At 41.6% G+C, this 23,903-nt stretch overlaps 1 protein-coding gene across 1 annotated transcript in view; it reads left to right on the top strand.

Moving 5' to 3' along the window:
* Window positions 1–23,903, top strand: part of LAMB1 (laminin subunit beta 1) — a 58,089-nt gene that overhangs the window by 31,909 nt on the left and 2,277 nt on the right. The window contains exons 23-33 of the mRNA XM_075599733.1: window positions 1,020–1,237; window positions 1,672–1,768; window positions 6,094–6,463; window positions 8,301–8,476; window positions 9,583–9,824; window positions 11,513–11,716; window positions 12,521–12,665; window positions 17,471–17,678; window positions 18,935–19,076; window positions 21,635–21,811; window positions 23,236–23,395. Of these exons, the coding sequence (XP_075455848.1) occupies window positions 1,020–1,237; window positions 1,672–1,768; window positions 6,094–6,463; window positions 8,301–8,476; window positions 9,583–9,824; window positions 11,513–11,716; window positions 12,521–12,665; window positions 17,471–17,678; window positions 18,935–19,076; window positions 21,635–21,811; window positions 23,236–23,395 (2,139 nt within the window). The remainder of the gene's footprint in view (window positions 1–1,019; window positions 1,238–1,671; window positions 1,769–6,093; window positions 6,464–8,300; window positions 8,477–9,582; window positions 9,825–11,512; window positions 11,717–12,520; window positions 12,666–17,470; window positions 17,679–18,934; window positions 19,077–21,634; window positions 21,812–23,235; window positions 23,396–23,903) is intronic.

Genomic DNA, 23,903 nt, shown 5'->3' with positions numbered 1-23,903 from the left:
TGAAAGGCTTGGTTTTTACTTTCTCAGGATTTGAACCTTTGACCTTCTGCTGACAGCAATTTTTCCTGGAGCCATGGTAGACAGAGCTACATCTCACACTTACATAATTTTTGTTGTTGTACGCTAACCTCTATCATTGTCAGTGTCACTCTCAATAGTGGAAGATAAATAATCCATTTGTGACATTCCTGTTCCATAAAGCCGGGATTTCCCTCAGCATCATTTTACTAGAGTAGGCTTTAGTGTTTATCTTTGCATTTCCTGTTTCTTATTATCAGGAGATCGTGCTCATTTCCTGTGTCTCCAGGCAATGCTTTCCTCCAAGCTACTGTTGAGGATCTATAGTCTAGATTTGCATGTGACTACAGACGGTGTAGGCTGTTTTAGGGGAGGGGAAAGTGCCAAGACGCTCCTAAAGGTGCACCTTCTAGTTTATTCAAGTCAATGGACCACAGGGGTCTTTAAGCTTAGCACGTGTGTCTGTGTGTCTGTGTGTCTGTGTGTCTGTGTGTCTGTGTGTCTGTGTGTCTGTGTGTCTGTGTGTCTGTGTGTGTTATTTCATTCTTCCCAGTATTTCCAGTCACTCTGACCTTTTGAAAAAGTAATTGTTGACATGATTCTCTCCAAACATTCTGAAGAAGTTTAGGGCAGAGCATCCACTTCATGAGAGGTTACAAACACACTGCAAAGAAATGCTTTACGTGCCTCTAGCAGATAAAGGCTTAAAGCAGCACTCCTGGAGACCGGTTTTCTTTAAAAAAAAAAAAAAAAAAAAATAGGTTTGAAGCAGGGGGTCTCCAGAGCTGAACCACGTTTTTTTCAGCCACGGGGATCCCCTGCTTTCCTAGATGCTTACCTCGGCAGCATGGAGGACCAGGGTGCTAGAAATATGTATTCCATTCTACCGTGGTGTTTTCCCCGCTGTGGGGTTATGTTTGTTTTGTGTTGGTGTGCTTTCTGTATGTGTTTTTTTTATAATCTTGCTAAATACACTGTATCCTGGCTTTTTCTCATTTCAGAGTGCGTCTGCAATTACCTGGGAACGGAACAGGATCATTGCCAGGGAGAAGTAGATTGCCACTGTAACAGGACAAGCGGCCAGTGCCCGTGTCTTCCTAAGGTCATTGGGCAGAGCTGCGATCGTTGTGCACCAAATACCTGGAAGTTAGCGAGTGGAACTGGATGTGAACAGTGTGGTTGTGATGCTGCTCGTTCTCTGGGGACGTCTTGTAATGAGGTGTGTGTACAGTATATCTATACGTGCTTTATAAAATGATCACTCTAAACCAAAGCAGTGTCTGGAGCAGGGGAGCGCAATCTTTTTCCCCTGCACCCCCCTGCCGGCTGTCCTGCTCTCCGCGCGCCTCCCTCCTGCTTACCGTGGTTCTCGGCGTCATGACTTCACGTTGCCATACCGACGCGTATCCAGATGCCGGCTGAACAACAGTAAGTAAGGTTTACAGAGGCCTTGCAGCTCCCCCCAGCACTTAATTTAAGTGCCTTCAGGAAGAGCGCGGGGTCTCTGTAAACCCCGCGCCCCCGCAGTTAGTCTCGCGCCCCCCTTGAGGGGCGTGCCCCCCCAGTTTGCGCTGGTTTGGAGTATATACGTTATAATGGATTATGTATTTCAAAGCCACAGTATGTAGCAGTTCCCATGGTTTCTTGTTACAGTTCACCGGTCAGTGTCAGTGCATGGCTGGTTTCGGTGGGCGGAATTGCAGTGAATGCCAGGAGCTTTTCTGGGGTAATCCAGATGTTGAATGCCAAGGTAAACAATATTTTATTGATCATCATGTTGTCATGTTTAACTTCCTTGGGGAAAATGTAAAAGGTGCTACATGGAATCTCTGCAATCTGGCATGAGGCATACATCAACATGCATATAACCGTAAGAGCTCGTTATTTTCATAGCGTACACAGAGATTCTTTCTGTATAAATAGCAGTTTGCAGTTTCTCATGCATACCCCAGTCCGTGCTTCCATATGTTGTATTGTCTTGGATATTTTGAGAGTTTGGTATTTACCCAATACTTTTTGGCTGAGTTTCTAAAGACCAGTCGTTTCTCATTGTTTAATTTATAGTCTGTATGATATTGTAATATACATTGCGCGTTGTTCCTTGTTTCTTTCGGTGTATGAAAAAAAGGGAGACCTTTTTTTAAAAAAAAAATGGTCACTCACTTGATTGAGGTGCTTTGTAAAGGGTTGTCATCCAATGTTGCAAATCGTAGAGATAATTAGATTTTTAGCAGTGCTTTTCAGAGATCTTGTAGATGTCCTAGTACAGGGAGGAACAATACAATTAGGGATAAGGGAATAGTACATAAAGGTAAATCTCGGGAAAGGAGTCTCTGCCCCAAAATTACATCTTGCAATCTAACAATATAAAAAATATGGATATTTGAATGATCTGCAATAAATTTGGCCCTAAAATATATTATTTTAGAATAATCTAAATAGTTAGGATAATAGCTTTTTGTATATTTTGGTGCCTTGCTCTTTGGACAGTAATTTCATATGCTATGCTTGCTGTAAATCTAAAAAGATTAGTACTTGGTTGGAGACAGTTTTACAGTTAAATTGCATGTTGTTGTCCATTGTAGAATTCCGGGTATAGCCACCTCCTTATGCCTGTCTAAATTCTGATGAGAGGAGTTGTATATTTTCAAGTACTTCAATGTCATTGAAGGTTGCAATGTGACTTCACAGGAGAAAGAAAGATTAGGCATACATGTAAATAGAATAATGTATAGGTGTTCTTCTTACAAGTATACCTCCAAATGCAGTTTGGTCACAGAAATCTTGAATCCTTCATTCTCAAAGAGTCATGGGAAATCACGCAATTTATAAAAACTATTATTAAAACAAGGTTTTGTCCATAGATTATTATGGCATTTTTAGATCTTTTTTCAGCAATGGTTTTGACTGCTTTTGTAGTCGAAGATCAAAGACTGTCTGTTTATCTCATTAGGTCTTTGCTCCTGTAGTAAGTGGTATATTTCATCATTGATAGAGTGGATTAAGGAAGAGAGCCTAAAACGAAACACCTTTCTCATAAATCTTCCTTAACTCAAATGGCTCAATAGCCTTAATTTATTTTTTGCAACTGCTCTGCACGTCCCTTCTAAAAATCACAAACTGAACCGCTCCTTACTGCTTTCCATACAAATGCATTGGGGTAGACTATCTTTTGAAGCGACAAGGGAGCTGGTATTCTTTCACTAACGGTTAAAGTAGTCCTTTTAAAATACTTTTTCCCCCCCTTAGAATATTTGACCAATGTAAATTTCCAAAACTTGCCCAAGAAAGTGGTGATGCTGCTTTCATAAACTTTCTTTTCATTTATTTATACAACATTTTACCAGGAAAAATACATTGAGAGTTAACTCTTGTTTTTGAAGTATGTCCTGGGTACAAAATACAGTTGACAGCTTATCAAGTTACAGCTACAAACATGTTTAAACAGCCAAAGTCTAGAGAGAGTAAACTTTATTTGGAGCATATTTGCTGCATATATAGAACATTAACTAGTTGAATGCATACATCTTATTCTGATTTTGTACTTTAGTTCATAATTCAAGCCATTGTGTATTGTTTATACCCTACACATTGCTGAATGGATAATTCATTAGTAAAGTGTGGTCGAAAGAGGCATGCCAAATGTGAACAAAGTCTTGGCTGTTCACTTAATAATAAGCCTATTTTCTTTTGATTATTGAAGCGTGGGCGGATAGTCTACAAAAATGCCAACATCCTTTCCATGATGGAGTTTAAGATTAAATAAAAATATAATCATATTTTAAACGTTTCTCATAGGCAAGGCAACATATTAATGCCATCTTGGAGCCTAGGAAATGTGACAACGTATCTTTGTCCTCTGACATCCTATTTCGATTAAAATGGAATATCACAGAAAACATCACTACAGGTCTACTACACTTTTGGTATTCAATGGTTTATCCATCCATGCAAATAGTTTTTTTTTTTTTTTAATCTCACGTTTGCTTTGTTCAACAAGTGCTGGTTTCCCGTCTAGAATAAATAAGGGAGGGTAATTAAAGGGTCTTCTCAAGATCAAAGATTGCCCGTGTTTAATTTGGGCTCAGCATTCCTTTCTTTGTGCTCCTTAATGGCCATTACATTAGGTGACTCATTCCCAGTCCTGATCCTTATCTGAAAAGAGTTAAGTGACCCTCATTCCACAGGGCTTTGTTGTTTGCTTGAGGGAATGTTCCCCATACAAAGTCCCTGTAAGAGATTCTAATCACTTTGGGTGTTGTGTACAGATCTTTTTGAGCTTTTGTTCTGCAGAGAAAGGACCTATTCTGTCAAGTTGTGGAGCTGTAAACTAGCTCTACTCTTCAATTGGTTTGCATGTAGTTCTCAACCTGGGCACCCAATAAAATAATCCTTTCAAAACCGATTACAATAAAGATGTCCTAATTTATTTTCAGATAAGAAAGTTTGTTACAGCACTTACTCCCTTACCTGCTGTCTCTCTGTAAATTTCCCATTAAACCTCTTAGATTGTAAGCTCTTCGGGCAGGGATTTCCTTTCCTATTGTCTGATTTTGCTGCACTTATTGTATAATTATAATTCCCTGTACTGTATTCTTTGTGAAGCGCTGAGTACACTTTTGGCGCTATAGAAATAGACATACAATACAATACCAAAGATTACCATTTGATAGAACTATAAAAAAAAAAAAAGGTTACATAGGGATAAGACATTATTGTCCCGGCATTTATTTAGATCAGTGCTTAAATGTAAAAAAACAAATTTTACCCAAATATTAACTAATATTCTGTACATTTCCTTAAGTTTTTCTAAAAAAAAAAATGTTACGTCTAATTGACCTCTTGTATTTTTCAACACCACACAGTACTGTTCTGAAAGACCTTATCAGACTTGTGTGTTCTGCAGGAATGTGTATTCTTGCTAACAATCAGGTTGTCACTTTGAGTTTTATGGCACCAAGTCCTCAGGCAGGTTTTGTTCTTCACATCCATCATTAAGACTCGTGATTGCCTTCATCCTGGTTTCCTGTCTGATAGGTGGTTTGAAGGCAGCGTAAATGGAAAAATTCCTCGCTGGTCTGGTAGTTTCTCATGCAAGTAAATGAGACATCACGGGTGCTCGTCTTGCAGTGTACACAGCGACTTGGTTTTGTAAATTCTGTTTTCTTTTACCATCATTTGCATTTTGTAAATTTGAACTCGTAGTCGTTTGTAAGAGTGCAAAGGAAAGGTGATGAACTCAATGTATCACATTTTAGAAGCCTCCTTCCTCCAAATTGTAGTAACAAAAGAGGGAAAGGGAGTAGGGGGTATGATACCTTTTATTGGACCAAGAAGTAGTTGATGTGCTGCAATCTTAGGCTTGTTCTATAGTACGCGAGCCCGGCGTTGTGAATGCGCGTTTAGTTAATATAGTGCGCGCGTGGCTAGGGGGCGTGACGCTGACGTCACAGCGTTAGGCTGCGCTGTGATTGGCTCACGGCGTGGCAGCAGCGCGAAAATACAATTTGATTGTATTTTCCCTGGTCTGCCGCTCCCCCACTCACGGCTGTGCACGCGCGCATCCCTAGTATAGAAATGGCTGGCTGACGCAGCCAAATATTGATGCGCACGGTAGCGCACTATATTATAGGCCTTGCGCGCCTCTCAGGGTAACACGATGAAGAACCCTGAGCAGTTCGTAAGATTGCAACATATCTACTTGTTGGTCCAATAAAAGGTACCATACCACCTACACCCTCCTTTGTTACTACATGGAAGAAAGGACCAACACGGCTACAAATGTTTCTTCATACAGCTAATGATGGTCTCTTTGTAATTTCCATGCAGTCACTCACAGTGACCGTGGACAAGCCCCTTTATTCATTAAATCTTAACAGCATACACCTTTAACTACATCTCTCTGAGTCTTACGCTTGTCCAAACAAAAAGCTTTCATATGGAACAATGATACAATGATGCAAAAAAACATCTTTTAAAGGTGCAAGCAATGATACATAAGTTAATGTGACATTTTAGTTATAATACTCGTAGTTATATATTTCATTTTCTTTTTCTAATCCCTTTCCCCCTCAGCTTGCAATTGTGACTCCAGAGGCATTCAGTCACCGCAGTGTGATCGTGGTACTGGCCATTGCATTTGCAATGTGGGGTTTGAAGGAGTCCGTTGTGACAAATGTGCACGTGGCTATTCTGGCATTTTCCCAAATTGCGCCCCTTGTCACGAGTGTTTTGCACTATGGGATGTGATCATCAAAGAGCTGTCCAACAAAACTAGCGCCCTCCTAGACCGTGCCAGTGCTATGAAAATCACCGGTGTTGTTGGACCGTACCAGCAGACCATCAATAGAGTGCAGGAAAAACTGGATGAAATTAAGAACATTATCTCTCAGAATCCTGCTGCCCAGCCACTTAAAAACATTGACAATCTTTTTGAAGAGGCAGAGTAAGTAAAAACTAACCATCTTTTTTTTTTTTCCCCCCTTCCACGTTTACCGGTCTTGTACAGGTTTACATTGTAGGAAAAGTTGTGACGTGTGTCGGAGAGAAGACTTGAGTAGACACTACCGTAAAATCTAAAACGTTTTGACACACAGCCACCTTGTCACAAGTGAGACCAATTTAAAATTAAGATGTGTATTGATAATTGAATGTAAAAGTTGATGAATAGCACAGATACATTTTTTACTATTATGAACATAAGGAAAGTAAGTGGATTCACCTATTGGTCCAGCCTTTAATATGTTGCTCAAATAGCTATTAATACAGGCTTGGGATGTAATTTGCCAGCACTATATTCTTTCATTTTTGGAGATTTACCAGGGATATGAGGTAAGTTTTTAGTGTTGAATTAATACATGGTAATTGTCAAATCCTAGTAGCTCACAAAGGATTTATTGTCGATTTTGGGCAATTTCAAGTGTGATGGAGTGTAGAATAGAACAAAAGACAGAAAAGCCCAACGCTACATCCAATATGACAAAAATACACAGTGAAATACCTATATATTCTCTTTGAAAAGGGTCATCTAGTTAAACCCTTTCGCCAAAGCGTTATAAGCCTGCAAACCACATCAAGGCATGACCATTAGCAGGCCCTAACACTACTGATTAAAATTCTCATTTACCTCTATTTGGATGGAGACTTACCCCATTGGATCTGTCCAAACCCAGTAAAATGAAAAAGACCTGCTAACTTTGAAAGTGGGGAGGGGCGAGCTTAAACCCTGTGGGGGGAGGGGCCACTAACCTACAAACAGCTGAGACCAGCTGGAAACAAAAGTTAATAAACACACAAAATCCCGGCAAACTCAAGAAACCCCAAAACACACCACATTGTGTGTGTGTGTGTGTGTGTGTGTGTGTGTGTGTGTGTGTGTGTGTGTGTCAAACAAAGACAGAAAAGTCCAACACTACATCCAATATGACAAAAATACACATTGAAATAAATAAAGGGTCGGTCATAATGTATGCGATATCATATTTGCTTTACAATAAAACAGATTATAGTGTAGAACAGAAGGGATCTGATAACTATGAATTTCAGAGCGAGCAGAAAAGGTACAATAATAACTTTATTTTGTATAAAGTTTTTCTCCTAATATGACTCAAAATGCTCCACAATTACAGCACAGTGCACGGTACACAGCACATAGGAATTTTTACAGACACAGTCCCTGCCCAGATGAGTTAACAATCTCTGTTTTTGGGGAGATAAAGTGACCTTGCCAAAGGTCACATGGAGCTGACAACGGGAATCGAACTAGGTTCTGTGTTGACAGATTCAGTGTCTTTACTCACTGAGCTTCTCCTTCAGCCCTAATCATGTGCGCATGATTTGAATCTTTATATTGGTATCGTATAGATCAGTTGTTTTGTTTCTGTAGTCTGGCTCACGGCCTACAGGAAAATAAAGATGCATAATGAAGCTTGTCTCTAGATCAGGAGTGTAAAAACTGGGGGACATTTTCTGAGGGGGGATGCTTACAGAGGCCCTGCACTCTTTCCCACAACATTTAAATTTAATGTAGCGTATAAGGCCTCTAAGTCCCTTACCTTGTCGATGCCTCGAATTATGTTGTGACGTCAGAAAATGCCGGAGAAAAGGTAAGGGGGAGGGGGGGCGAACGCGAGCAGGGTGGGAGAGCGGGCACAGACACATTTTACACCCTGCTCTAGATAGCAGATTCTCCCTGGACTTTAATGCCCATCAATGATAATGTATTATTTTGTACACTATACCACTAAAGCGGCTAACATCTGGCAATATTGTTCTTGTTTTAGGAAACTGAAATTGGAGGTTTCAAAAAAGATTGCTGAAGTGGATCAGAAACTATCAAACATTAATGGCAACGACACAGAAAAACTTAATGCTCTCCAGTCAGATGCAGAGAACGTTCAAAAAGCACTTAAAGAACTTGGAGTGCAACTAGAGTATATGAAAATTTCTGACGTCCGAGGTAGGTGGCATCAGTTTGAAGGAGGAGAGAACCATACTCGGGCCGTGTGTGTCTCCAACACACAATATGAGGAAAGGTTTAGTAAAACAAACACTAGAATAATTAGGTATGAGCATAAATAACACAAATGACAGAAGTAGATACTAAAATATTTAACACAGTAACTTATTCCTCTAATTTTATTTGGGTGAAACCATGATTGTCAAATGCGAATGTTGCAGAATAGGTGTACGCTAAAGTTTTAACCATTGTGTAAACCCCCTTCTAGTTAAATAGTGTAATTCATAAAAATTTTATTTTTAAGCATCACGTATACTTATTACTTTATATGTTTTGTCAATGGGATGTAGCATTACGCACCCCTGTCTTTTTTTTGTTGTAAACATTTGCCACGCCCAGTAGCACTCTTTTTGACATAAATATATATTCATGATGTGGTGGGTGTAGGAGTTTGAGCTAGCTGGGAATGTGTTAATCAATTTCTGACTGGTAACAGTTGTATGGAAGTAGGTGGCACCTCCCCCCAGAGCTCACTCCACCTCACCTTTTTAATTTGGGAAGTCTTTTCACTTTGCTGCAAGAACAGAATCTACTATGATTCTTTCCCCTCATACAGAGGTAAAAGGAAATGGTTCACAGTGTAGTGTAGGACCTGCATTATTGGTTATACCTTGACGTTGGTATGCAGTCTTATGACGCTTTGGCCAAAGGGTTTAACTAAATAACCAAGTAAATATTATTATTGAAGTATTCAAACGTTATACTTATTACGTTTGTTTTGTCAATTGGATGTAGCATTGGGCACCCCTGTCTTTTGTTGTATACATTTGCCACGCCCAGTAGCACTCTTTTTGACATAAATATATATTTGTGATGTGGTGGGTGTGGGAGTTTGAGCTAGCTGGGAATGTGTGTTAAGTCGTACATTGTCATTAACCCTACTGACAGACAGCTATTGTCACACCAGTATGAGGATGGTTACTGGCTATGCAATGTTAAGCTGATGGTGGGTATAACCAGACACAAAGTTATGGTGAGTAAACAATGGTCTGCAATGTGGTATTTGGCATGTAAAGATCAAACAAGTTCCATGGTTTGTTTTGTAGGAGCTCTGGACAGCATCGACAAATATTTCCAGATGTCTCTCGAGGCAGAAAAGAAGGTCAATGCCTCCGCTGTTAACCCAGATAACATTCTTGAACACTCAGCTGCTACGCGGGAGGAAGTGGAAGACCTAATAAACAAAAAAGAGTCTCAGTTCAGGAAAGAGCAAGAGGAGCAGTCTCGACTCTTGGATGAACTCGCTGGCAATGTCCAAAGTTTGGATCTTTCAGCTGTGTCTGAAAAGGTAAAGTGCTTGTAATAACGGTCTCTGGCTTCAGAGTCCTATTTATAATATTATGTTAGGTGTTATGTTAGGTGTGCTCGGAGATCATACAAGCCACAGGAAAGCCATTTACAGGAATTGTGACGATAACATACAAGGAGAAATACCTCTTGTTCTCTATACCAACTGGTAATGTCAAGTGTAATGTTTAATATTCACCTCTATCTGTATTTAACATGCCACACTGAGATGCCTTATAGATACAAAGCAATCACAGAATAGTATTATTTAATGGAAGTTGCAATTTTTTGGTATTCAGTTCAGTGATATTTTATTTCCATAAGTAGTAATTAGTCTTTTTTCAGACCCTATGAAGTATGTGCGTGCCTTAGATCTGAATTATATTGTTTACAGTTACCAAAAGTTCACATTTTCTTCTGAAATGGGGCTGAATTCTGCACTCAAACACGTGTCTTTGTAGCTAATAACATATAATTTGTGGTTGAAACGTATTCCAAATTCACATTGCGAAGCAGGTATAGTCATCCTCACACTGGTGAGACCCAAAATCTTAAAAAATCTGCCTGTGAGCAGGTTTACTGGCTCTGCACTTCTTTAACCCAGGCTGTGCTGAAAAGTTGTGTAATGCATAAGCGTTTGGTGGTCCATGTTAAAATCGACAGGAAGCAAAAGGTGCCTCACTGTGAGTGCTCATTTGCATATATTTTCCCAAAATCCCTGGCTGCAGTGGAAGCATTGTACGCCAAGAGATAATGTTGAAAAGAAGTGTTGCAGACCTGTCTGAGACATGTGAATGTGCTTACAAGTAATACTATTAGAATTATTAGATGGCAAATAAAAATAAGAAGCACTTGTTGCTTCAATCTGATAGACCTGCTGGAGGAAGCAGGTACATATGTAGGGTGACCTCATCATATGTGTCCTCATACTTAAACTCCATTGAGTGGCAGCTAGATTAATATGGCAGCTAGATTAATATCACTTTTAAGAACTCACAGACCCAGTCCCTGCCCAGATAAGCTTACAATCCATGTTTTTGGGAAGATAAACTGACTTGCCGAAGGTCACAAGGAGCAGCGTCAATATTTACGGAGTCTTTACTCACTGAGCCACTCCTGTTTTTGTTACTATGCAGGCAATAACATGTAAGACCGTTATTCTCTACAAAAAAAATGCAAAACAATTCCTAACATGAACTTTCTGTCAGCTGTGTCCAAACTTCAAAAAAAATTCTGGCAACTAGCTTTTTCCTAATACAGTAAATATTTAACTGTATGTGAAAGAGACGTAAACCTTAACTATTGACTTGAAATCTTTTATTTGGTTTAGCTGTTAATGTTTAGATTGGAATTACATTTTTTAACTGTGTGTGTGTGTGTGTATGTGTATATGTATATATGAAGGAAAATTGAGAAAACTACCACTGCTGAATGTGCTATCACTACATTGCTGAAATGTGCTCAAAATGTAAATCTTAGGAGCCCATTAGTTAAGTAGCCCCAAGTAAAACCCAATTCCTAGTCCAGGTATTCCTTTCCGTGCCAGTGATGTGGGCAACGCATTGCACAGGTTTACTTGCCCATATCCTATTTAAAATAGGGAGGGTAATTAACCTAAAGCAAAACCATTCCACTTTCTTACATTGAAATAAAATGTGTTATTTACTTTACCACATTCCCATTTTGTAGACTTGTGGAACACCTGCCGGTGTGTCATGTGAAGTGTCACAATGTGGAGGTCTAGGCTGCAAGACGGAGGATGGCAAGAGGAAATGTGGAGGTCCTGACTGTGATGGTTTGGTTACTGTGGCACACAGTGCTTGGCAAACGGCCATGAACTTTGACAGGGAGATTCTGAGTGCGCTGGCAGAAGTGGAGGAACTCTCTAAAATGGTAAATGATGTGGTATAACATACCTGAACATATCATAACATCACATTTACCTTTTCATTAGGTGTGCAGAAGAGTCTGTGTAGGGTTCTACCATGTCCCTTTGTATCAGTGAGACTGGCAGTCTGAGGACAAACTAAAATCGTACACTCCTTACATTTTGGTAAACGGAGAAACCATTAAAGGCAGTGTAATATTTAAAGTTGTTGATATAAGGCAAACTAATGCAGCATCTGGCTCAGTCTTCCATTAAAATGGTTTACAGTTTGGTGAGCGGTGCTCCCTGAGGATAAAACAAATATTCTTATTAAAGCCATTACAATTCATTTTCTCTGCATAGCATTTCTAAAATGGTGCTCTAAGCCCTTAATCTGGTCCTATCACAGTCCTTCGAGTGTGTTGACGTACGCGCTATGACTTGGCTTGAAATATAGGTGGCCCACATGAAGAGGCGTAAATTCTAAGTTGGTTTAGAGGCATCTTTACGTTTTCCCACCCCATAACATGGCTAATATCTGAGGGAAACGTTCTGCATGGACCACACTTCAGTTGAAGATAAAATGTCATCCTTTGTGATAACTGCCGTGTAAATACTGAATTGAGAATGTGCTTGCTACAGCATAAGCATTTTAGGGGGAAAAAAAGCATAACTTTATAAGTCCAGCACAGTAATACAGTATATTGTGACAAATTACACTAAAAGTGCAAAATAAGAGGTAACCACGTTGTCTCAATGGTACTGAAGGTTTTGTGTAGCTCTTCAGATCCTTGCTATTGAAAGAACTCCACTAACCTCTTGTTTTACAGGTAGCAGAATCGAAGTTAAGAGCAGAGGAAGCAAAGCAGAGTGCACACGGTGTCTTAAACAAAGCAAACGCCACAAAGGAAAAAGTTGACCGAAGCAATGAAGACTTAAGAAATCTCATCAAGCAAATTAGGGAGTTCTTAATGCGTAAGGACTTTCCGTATTCTCACTGCTTTTAGTACATAAATACATTGGTTTACATTGGGAAGGCGGGCGGAGGCTGGGCAGAGCAAGGAGGGCTGGTGTGCTGTCCCTGATTGGAGGAGAGGACAGCCAACCAGAGGACAGCGGGGGCGGAGCCCACACCCCGGCGGGCCAGAGACATGTTCCTGTGCTGTCTGCGTCCTGCAGGAGATAAAGTAAGGGGGGGAGGTGAGGGTATATTTTATATGTAAGAAAAAGAAAGTTAGAAGCACAATCAAAACGGGGCAGTGGTCAAACTAAACACCTTTATTATAAAACGTGTCCCTGGGATCAATCTCCAGGACAACAGAAAAATTCCAATGTAAATAACAAAAAATATGTGGTATAAAATAAAAACTGTGCAGATGGAGCTGCTATACAATGGCACTCGGTTCCCTGTTTTATGAAGCTGCGTCATTAATTGGGTTGTGGTTTTATTACACAATTATTATACCCATTTAGCTAGACCCTATACGCTCCGGACTGGTTCATGTCACATGTTTTTTGTTTTTTGTTTTTTATATCAATTTGTTTTATATTTATTCATTTATAGCCTATGTTCATACTTACACCTTATTTGGCGCACTTTATTTTTCTTTTTTCTTTGTTTATATTTTATATGTATTGGGGTGGTAGGAGTATATTTAATATATATGGGGGTGGTGGGGGTATATTTTATAATGTATTGGGGTGGTGGGGGCATATTTTATATGTTTTGGGGTGGTGGGGGCATATTTTATATGTATTTGGGTGGTAGAGGTATATTTTATATGTATTGGGGTGGTGGGGGAGATAAAATATATATATGTATATATATTGGGGCGCTGGGGGTATATTTAATATATATGGGGGTGGTAGGGGTATATTTAATATATATGGGGGTGGTAGGGGTATATTTAATATATATGGGGGTGGTAGGGGTATATTTTATATGTATTCGGGAGCGTGTTTTTTTTAAAATATATATATATATATATATATATGTATTGGGGGCGTTGCAACTTTTACATTGTGTCCAGTATTTTTGGACAAGCCATCTGGCAACCCTACCCACCAATGCCCAAAATGTAAAATCTCCATTCTAAGTCTAGCTAGGAGGGCTCGCTCTCCCCCCGCCGCGGCGCCTGGCACCCCGGCTCCGCTCGCTCTACGCCCGCCCGGCACCCTGGCTCGCGTCACAACCGCTCGCAGCCTAGCAGTGCAGCACTTCCGGTGCCTGCTGCTGCTAGTGAGCGCGTGGGAGGCTGGGAGCAACAGTCTGCATAGGTTAGAAGTATATACCAGTGACTGTCTTTATTGTGATATTTCTTCAGATAAAAAAGGGGGTACAGGTTGACTTTTTCACTGTACTCCAGTTATAGCTTGCAAAGTGATGTTTCTCTTGTGAGGTATTGTAAAAGTTTAACACTGTAACAGTAAGATGTCAGAATAAATTGTAAACTAGATATTCAGGGGATATTAACTATTCGTTAACAAATCGTTAATTGACATTTTTTATTCGTGTGAGTGATTGTGTAGGCAGGGCCCCGTGCACTGCTTTGCCCGAGGGCCCCTAATGTTGTTAAGATGGCCCTGGTGGTCTCTGCTAATGGTTTATAACAAGAGTTTAACAGGAATGCATACTGTAGGCTCTGTTCATACTGTAGCCTCAGTTTATAGGCAGAATGTATCTCTGTCATTTTTATTTGTGTTGGCAAATAAAACCATTGTAGACACAATGAGTTCTCTTATCGTGGGTCTCTTATTGACGGTGTCCTAAAACCGTCTCATTTTTAGCGTTTTCTCCCCCCACATGCTTCAAAAGGGGAAATCAACTACAGTGCATAAGAAAAGAGAGAGGGGGAAAAGTCCCACTTTCAGTCAGGTCAGAATGTTTGACATATTTTAGGTTGACTTTGTTGTACTATGATACAGTGACACTCTACCTTCATAAATGGTCAACTTGGTTAACCTCTTTCACTGCCAGAGTGGCCTCTATAATGTGTTTGTCAGCCGTTCTGGAATGTAAAGGGTTAGTCTTACTTGAGTAGTTACCCATTATGTCTGACGCAAAAAAAATACCCGCAGAGGGGGTGGAGGACAAAGTCCCATAGTAATTGCTGCAGATATACCTGTGAATGGGTAAAAAAGAGTATTAATACATTGTTGGAAATCCATGATTTATCCTGAAGATTTTGGCTGTTAAAACAGCATTGATTAATAAACGACATTTTCATCTGTGGTCAGTGATCAACCACGTTTTTGCAGGAAACCCCCTGCTTCCTGAGTTACAGACCCTGGTATGGGGCATCGGGTGCCGGTACCGCCGCCATTTTTAAATTGTCCGTGTCATGTGACCAGGGAATTTAAATACCAAGGTCTGTAACTTGGGAAACAGGGGGTCCCTGAGGCTGAAATCAATGCGGTTCATCTCAGGAGACACCCTGCTCCCGCATAGTATTAGTAAAAATGTCATTAAACAGCTTCATTAGCATAGCGGATAGCCGCTACGGCCAGGGTGGGCAACCCTGTCGCCATTCGCCACTTGTGGCGAATTGGCTGTAAAACTGTGGCGAAGAGGGCCGCCGGGACACTCAACCCCCCCCCCTTTCCCCTTCCGTGGTAAGGAGCGCGCTCCAGTGGTGTGACGCGCTTCTCTCCCTCCAACACCCCAGCCCGCTCCAGCAGGCGCGTGACGCGCGCTCCCTCCCCTGCGAGGCCGCTCCATGACGCGCTCCCCCCCCCCCCGAGCACGCTCCAGCGTGACGTGCTGACGGCCGCCCGCCACCACTGCCACCCGTCACCACTGCCTGCCACCACTGCCCGCTCGCCACCACTGCTGCCGCGATCTGGTAGGCATTGGGGGGGGGATGGGTGCTTTCAAGGGTGCTGGGGGGAGATGAGGGGAGATGGGTGCCGAGGGGAGATGAAGGGTGCCGAGGGGAGATGAAGGGTGCCGAGGGGAGATGAAGGGTGCCGAGGGGAGATGAAGGGTGCCGGGAGATGAAGGGTGCCGAGGGGAGATGAAGGGTGCCGAGGGGAGATGAAGGGTGCAGGGGGGAGATGAAGGGTGCTGAGGGGAGATGAAGGGTGCAGGGGGGAGATGAAGGGTTCTGAGGGGAGATGAAGGGTGCAGGGGGGAGATAAAGGGCTGGGTGGGTATGTGTGGCTGTGTGTGTGTATGTGTGGCTGGGTGTGCGTGTGCGTGGCTGGGCGTGTGTGGCTGGCTGGGCGTGTGTCGCTGGCTGGGCATGGCGTGTGTGGCTGGCTGGGCGTGTGTGTGGCTGGCTGGACGTTTGTGTGGCTGGCTGGGTGTGTGTGTGTGTGGCTGGCTGGCTGGGCGTGTGTGTGGCTGCGTGCGGGCAGCTGGCAATGGCTGCTTGTATCTTTGTTATGTACCCAGTCACGTCCTGGCTGTGCCCCTGATCATGGATTTGGGAGGGAATGAGATGAGGGGGGTGGGGGTGACCGAGAATATATAAATAACATACCACCCCACCGTGTGTGTGTGTGTGTGTGTGTTTTCATCATTTGCGTCTGACGCAGTTGTTACTGAGTAGTCAAAGTGTTCATGTTTTCAATAAACTTGTTTAAACAATGTGTTTTAAATTTTCGCATGCGCAACATAATACCTAAATTCTTACATGGTGTGGCTATTTTCACATCTAATTCGCCACACCTGTGGCTACATTGAAAAATTGGTTGCCCATCTCTGCGCTACGGTAACAATTTTTAAAAATGTTTTTAATGTTAATACTACCGTATTGTAGCAGAGGCTCTCCGGAGCAGAACCTTGTTGATTTGAGGTCCGGGGACCCCCTGCTTAACGAGATACAGGCCCCGTTATGGGGTGCCAGTATATCCTATGGATTTAAATCCCACGGTCACATGGTGCGAGACATTTAAATGCATAGGAGATACCAGCACCCCTTAATGGGACCTGTATCTCGGGAAGCAGGGGGTCCCCGGACCTGAAATCAACGCGGTTCTGCTACGGAGACCCCCTGCTCATCTACACTAGTATAAAAATTTATAGTAAAAACTTTTGATCGCTGGTGAGATATGCGCAGGGAGAGGCGTGGCTCTCTGCAGCTGAAAGAAATCGCCTGGTGAGGCCTTTTCAGAGAGGCGATCATGTTGCTGGCTAGTCGTCAGTTTTGTGAATTTTGCTATTACAGGTAATCAAGGCTTTCTAAATACCGTGATAGCAACGCTAAAAAAACTGGCGATTTAAAAGGCCAGCGAATTTATATACGGTACTTATTTTTAATGGTGGCTTATAGCATAGGCCCCATACTATTTTATCACAGCTACCACCATAACTGTGTCTATTCTATAAGCATTTTGACCTATTCACGGTGATATCTGTAGCAACTGTTATGGTATTTTAGTGGTTGTACACTGAGTAAGGGACTTTGTCCTCCACCTCCTCTGTGGGTATTCGTTTTGCTTAAACCTTCCCTTAGGTGCACCCACTAAGCCATATTTAGGTTTTTAGCTGAGCGTTGGGCTTCTTTAAACTAGAGAACCATTATGTCTGAAGCATCAGTAATTGTAAGCATTTCATTAGTTAAAATACTGAAATCAGTTAGCTTGGTTACAATCTTTGCTTGTGGACCGTTAATCACCAACTGCAGATGGTGTCTTACTGTTGTCATAGACTCTTCTACAGTTTGCTTTGAAGCTGCTTCCCTGTGATGGAGAATAGAGAGAGCTAAACTCTTCTCCAGTGTCGCAAAGCGGCGTTGCAGCGGCATTTATTCGGGCCTTCTCTTGTCTTATTTATACAGAGGATGGGGCTGACCTGGATAGCATTGAAGCAGTTGCCAGTGAAGTTCTGAAAATGAAAATGCCGACCACCCCAGAGCAACTCCAGGCTCTGACTGATGATATCCGGGACCGTGTGCAAAGCCTTTCTGACGTGGAGATCATCCTCGCACAGAGTGCTGACGATATTGAAAAAGCAGAGGCTCTTTTAGATGAAGCAAAGAAAGCGAGGTAGGAACTTGTTTCTGTTTTAATCCCCTTTACCTGAGAGTTTCTGTGGAGGTGTTGTATAAGAGTAGAGAAACGTTCTACTTATTTTCGAATCTAGGAAAGTACAATTGTGATCACTGTCACTTGAAATGATGGTAAGTGGATAGGACAAATCCTGTAGCCTGTGCCATCTTAGAGTGTCTCTATGTATATAAGAAATTCAAATGGCTGTAGTTGGATCCCGTGGTCTGGAGGAGCATAAAAATGAATTGTGTGCATATTGTCAGGGTATGGCCGATTGGATGCGAGGTGCCACGAGCGTCTCCGGTGTGAGGGAGAGGGAAGATAGGTGGGACTCCGCTGGTGAGGCGAGTCAACGGCTCTAACCCCTCCCTCAAAAGCCCCTGATGTTGACCGGTAACCACATGCAAAACTTGTAAAGCACTCACGGTCACTGAGTCTGATGCGATCTCCTCGTGGTGCACTGTGTCCGAAACTTTTTGGTGTGTGTGCTCCTGAAAATATAGAAGTAAAAAATGGTAGCGGAATACTACAAGATCGGGTTGCGAGACGTGAAATAGAGAGGAAACAACTTGAATTAACTAAAATATACATACAACGGCTGGCAAAGAAGTCCCCTAACGTGTTTCACACCAAAGGAGCTTTGTCAAATGGTAACAAAGCACCTTTGGTGTGAAACGCGTTAGGGGACTTCTTTGCCTGCCGCTTTATGTATATTGTCGTCTATTAAAAGTTTTTTCACCTCTATTTCACGCCGCACAACTCGTTCTTGTCCGCTACCATTTTTTTACGTCAACATTTTCACTTGGAATGTTGGAGTTACTTGTTTTAAATTGGCGCAAATATTAAATGCACTTGCTGCTTGCAATACGTTATTTTAGTACCATTGGCCCATATGTAATAAGCAGTGCAACTCTTCAGCTCCAGAAGACTGAGCCAACTGTGTTTAAGCAGGGATATCCTGAAAACCTGACCTGTTGGTGTCCAGACCTTGAAGACTGGAGTTGGCCACCCCTGCCCTACAGCCTGGTCAGGTCAATGGACCATAAGGTGTCTTCCATTGTCTTATGGCATAACACCACTTGGTATATATGGGCCTAAATATCTTGCAGTAACGGTCTTTGGAGGGTCCTTTCTTTCCACCATTTTACTTCAGAGCATCTGAAATAATGCACACTGAGATTTTAGCCACAATTTATAAGAATCTAAAAAAAATGGGATGTTGCCAATTAGAATATTTTCCTCTCTGACCTCAGCAAAAGCGCAACAGATGTTAAGGCCACAGCCGATATGGTAAAGGAAGCTCTAGGAGAAGCAGAAAGAGCTCAGAGTGCAGCAGAAAAAGCCATTAAGAAAGCAGATGTTGACATCAAAGGGACAAATGATCTACTCACCTCAGTAAGTTTACTTGAAAAACAAAATGGTAAAGGATTTGCTTTTATACTGATGTTTGATACTAACACGTAAGGCTGCTTGTATTGGGTTGTACTGTGTTAACCATGGTATGACACTGAAAGATCATTTTACCGCAAAGTCTACTATTCCGATTGGTCCTTGGGAATGGGAACATTGGTTATTGTTTATCATACCTTGTATCCACAACCAGAGTTCTTCATAGATGGTAATAGCATGTAGAGCTTTCAAAACCTCATGTCTGTCCATGAGTAATAGGCCTGTGAGGTTTTGAACATTCTATCCAATACACAACTATTTTGTTGTTCCATCAAGAGGACCTACTTAGACTTGTTCCTTCTACATGGTCACAGAATGAAGGAACAAGCTTTTATTTTGATATGGTTCTCTTAAAAAATGTTAAGTGAAATAATAGTACATCTTAGCATGAAAATAATTTGGCAAAAGTTGGTCAGAGCCACAGAATTTAAAACCTCTGTTAAATTGAATTTTGAGAGTGGCTCATGTACTGTAGCACTGGAGGGTCCACCATCTTGCGTAGGTTGATGTAAAAAAAAAATTAAAATGGTTAAACATAGAATTTCATAACAGAGTCTCCTAAAGAAAGATCTAATGATGAAGTCCAGCTACACATTAATTATTGGCATGGAGACCTTGAAGTCAAAATGTAAAAACTATGACACAAAGGGCTAAAGTGACTGTCCTTTTTAGGTCTTCCTCCATATGGGTAATTTCCTAAAAGGCAGGTATCAATCTAATTAATATAAAGGGCCAATCAAGCAGACGTCTGCCATGGGATACCTTCTGGTGCTGGAAGACCTCTTATTGAAATCAATAAGGTTCTTTCAGTACTGCCAGGGACTCTATGGCAGAAGCCGGCTTAGTAAATATTAGGCAGATTACCGTTGTGTTATGTAATAGTTTAAGTAGCTGTAGAAAAGTAGGAGAGTCGGATCTCTTTGACTACATTTCTAAACTTTTTACCCATTTGAAGTCCACTCATAACATTGATTATACATATAGCCTGGCCTTCGACAGCTATTGCTAATTCTGGGCCTTTCCTCTGTTCGGCCTCGTTCAGGGTGCTGGCTTCGGAGGGAGGGCGTGCTGACGTGCTTGCTGCAGTGAGAAACAAAGTATTCAATTTGAATACTTGTTTTCAAGGTAGCTACTGCCCTGCCTCCGAAGCCAGGCGTTGCCGCTGACGACAGCTCAGTAAACGAAAATTTCGTTTCTTGGAGCTGAAGCCGCGTCACAGGGACCAAGGCAGCCAATGAAATCATTCTTCAGAATGATTTCATGGCTGCAGCTTGGATACTTTAACCCTGCAGCCTGTAGCCCCGCCCCCTCCCCAACGCTGAAAAGGCAGCTGGGGGATAATCACATGTCGCCAGCAAACTCCCAGCACTGCCTCCCGCACGCCCCCCCTCCGAGCCCTCAGCTGCCTCCCTGAACGAGCCCTCAGTCCTGTTAGAACAGGCAGTGGAAAGGTTAATTCATTCAGTTGGCCTGTTTGTGAGTTTCAGCTCTGAAGTATTGTAGCAATATTCAGAGGCGGGCCTAAGCAACCTTTGAGCATGTTAATCCAAAGGGTGGATATGGGTTGGAGCACCCCCTGATGTGTGTGTGAGCCAATCGGTATCCAGCTTTGAGTTGTAATGATTCAAAGTTAGAGACACTCCCTGAGGATATTCAAATTGAGACATATTCCCAAATTCAGTTAGTGATGAGTTAGTCTTCAGAGAGATCTGAGAGAGATAGCAAGCCAAGAAGAGTTCTCTCCCTCCTGCCCCACCTGGGTGAGGAGGGAGGGGAAGTTAAGCTGCCATGAGCAGAAATGCAGAGAGCAAGATCAGGCCTATGATGTTCTGCTGTATGCTGTGTATGCTGCTCTGAATAAAGAACCACAGAAAGAAGCTGCTGTGTGTGTATCACTGTTCCTGGTGTGAGGAGAATGGAGTGTCAGTGGGGGTCTCTCCTCTGGAGACCCCAGGGGATCCCTACTGGCTGGAGGCACTGCACCACCCAGAGAGAGCAAGGTACCCTGTCCCTGTCCTGGTTCTCCCCACAACACCGCGGAGCCCTCAGCCCTCCTGTTTACCAGCAGGTCACAGCACCCAGACCACTCAGAGTGACCAGAAGGAGTGTACCCCCCAATCTCATGTCGGGTGGGGTACCATAGAAGGGTTACATACAGTATGTATATATACTGTGTGTGTGTATTTATTTTATAGTGGCAGATTATCTCCTCAAGGCTATATTCATGATCATCCTTCCATGGGTCTATAATGTAAAAACACACAAGACAAATAAATGTATTGTAGCATAAAAGTATTATATAATAAAACCTCCTTAAAATACACTTTCTCTAGGATTGGGAGACATTGTGGTTGGTATTTCCCGGAATTGGGAACTTCCAACAGATATATTTATCTGGAACACTAAAATAATTACTTCGCAGCCATGACTGCTGCTTCAAAATACTTTTTGTGACAACATGTATTTCTTTGCTGTTTTTATTAATATAATTCTTTCACTGATAGATTGAATCTGAGACATCAGCTTCCGAAGAAACCTTAAATAATGCCACCCAGCGTCTCGCCCAACTGGAAAAAAATGTTGAGGATTTGATGAAAAAATCAGCTGCCAACTCTGAGTCCGTAGATAAGGTTGAAAAATCTGTTGATGATGTCAAAGTGAATGCTAATAAAATTAAAAAGGTAAGCGTTTTCTTTTTTGTTTGAGTGTATTTTGTGGGTTGTTGCATTAATTAATATTCCTAGAATCTCATTTGCAATATACACCTGGCGTGTGCTCGTATAAACACAGCACTTCTTTGTGGCTAGCACAACTGGCTGAAGGTTCTAGATTTCCACATTAGGACACGGATGATGGCACTTTCTGCCCAAATGCTATTTTTGGATATGGGAGAACTGAGTAATGAATACATGATATGTATTTAATTTTCGCATGGAAATGCCATTTTTGCCGTGTAATGGATAGGTCCATAGGAATCTAAGGAACAAATCACAAAACAGTAAAGTTGTACAAATGCACTACAAGATGAAAGCCAATACAATATCCTCGTCACTTGTTACCACACTCATATTTACATGTACCCTTTTATACAATGGATGTGAATGACATCTGCATGAAAGCAATACCAGGAAGGATTTTTTATTCGGACAGTTTTTCAGCTGAGCCTTTCCAACCCTAATACACTGAAATCTTTAAACATGCACTTTTGTTGAATGCATTAAAGTACAAAATGGATTTAAAGCTGCGGCAGTCAAATTCAGCATTTTAAATCCTAGCTGAGGATATTAAAAGTGCATGTCATAGAGCAGGCGGCATTTAATGCTTAATCCCCCCTTATTGGGGTTCCTATGTTTTTCCTTGTATCCCAAAAGGCACTTGGTCCACATCATAATGTTGTTATTGTGGCTGTTTTTAATTAGAGAAAACATAGACCATATGAAATACACCAGTGCTGCACACATGAAATGCCTTATGTGTAAATTAGGGGATTATAATTCTGTTTGCAGTGTTGCTGTATAAAACCCCAAATAATGCACTCATTCATGTACAGAGATCCTGAATACAGTATATTTTATGACAGCACTTTTAAAATGATAAAGAAGCTGGTTCAGGCAAGGGTGTTCTTTTGGTGCAACACCAATACATCTTGATACTACTGTACCTTTATTTTAATAGCAGTGCAGTGGTTTCTGCAGAGCTGCATCCAAATGAAGACAAATGTTGTTATCTGAATGTTTTTTCATGTAAGGTTAGAACAGTGTATGATTTAACATCGAAGTATACAAGTCTAAAGATCAATAAAACAATTGAGATAAATTATACCAAGTAATAGACTTCAATGTTTCCCTCTGTGTGCTGTCATGTTCAGTATTCTGCTAGACAAGGTTAATGTTTTATGTAAAATTACACTGACCTTGATATCTGGAATGTCCATGGATGAAATCACCAAAGTGGCAACATGGAAGCCCCCCCCCCCCCATGGGCATTGGGGAAACGTGGTTGTTTAACAATGTTTTATTGAATCTACATTTAGGTCAGTGTCTTTGTTGCATGGTGCAAACAATTATGCAGTGATGCCCTCTAATGGTTCTCTCTAACATTGCAGGTTGTGGATGGTGAACTTAATGGCAAATATAAGACCGTTGAAGACTTGATAGCAAAGAAAGCCGAAGATTCTGCAGAGGCCAGAAAGAAAGCTACACAGCTTCAAAATGAAGCCAAAACCTTGTTAACACAAGCAAATAACAAACTTGGTTTACTCAAAGGTAGGTTTATCCAAACGATCAGTACCTTCAGACTTTAGGAAAATGTCCCTTTTCTATTTGTGGTGTAATCCCACATAGCCAGCAAAAAACCCCAACAATCTAACGTGCTTCCTAAAACAAATGTAACTGCTAAAAGCAAACATTTTGCTACTTTTGTTTCTCTGGGAGTTCATTACAAATTCCTATTGTTCTGGAGCTTTAAATGGTGGTGTGCATCAATCCCGTGTTTTCGGATCTCACCCTTCCTCTGTCAGACAGCCATTAAAGACACAGGCGGTTTTGCCTGTGCATCTTGTTGAACGGTAACCTCAGACAAAAGGCGGCAGCATGGGAAAATGAAACTCCTCCTAAATCTTGGCTCCCCATGTTTACAAATTATAACATTTGATGAAATGTACTTATGGTCGATTTTGGTAAAAAAATAAATAAATAATAATAATTACCCTGCATCAATCACCCAGATGTAACTATTTAAACATGTTACTACCATTAGTACTTTTGGGTCCTA

This window comes from Ascaphus truei, chromosome 5, assembly GCF_040206685.1.
Source record: "Ascaphus truei isolate aAscTru1 chromosome 5, aAscTru1.hap1, whole genome shotgun sequence".
NCBI classification, from domain to species: Eukaryota; Metazoa; Chordata; class Amphibia; order Anura; family Ascaphidae; genus Ascaphus; species Ascaphus truei.
Note: the sequence above shows the minus strand (reverse complement) of the source record. Positions and strands in the feature narration are given on the sequence as shown.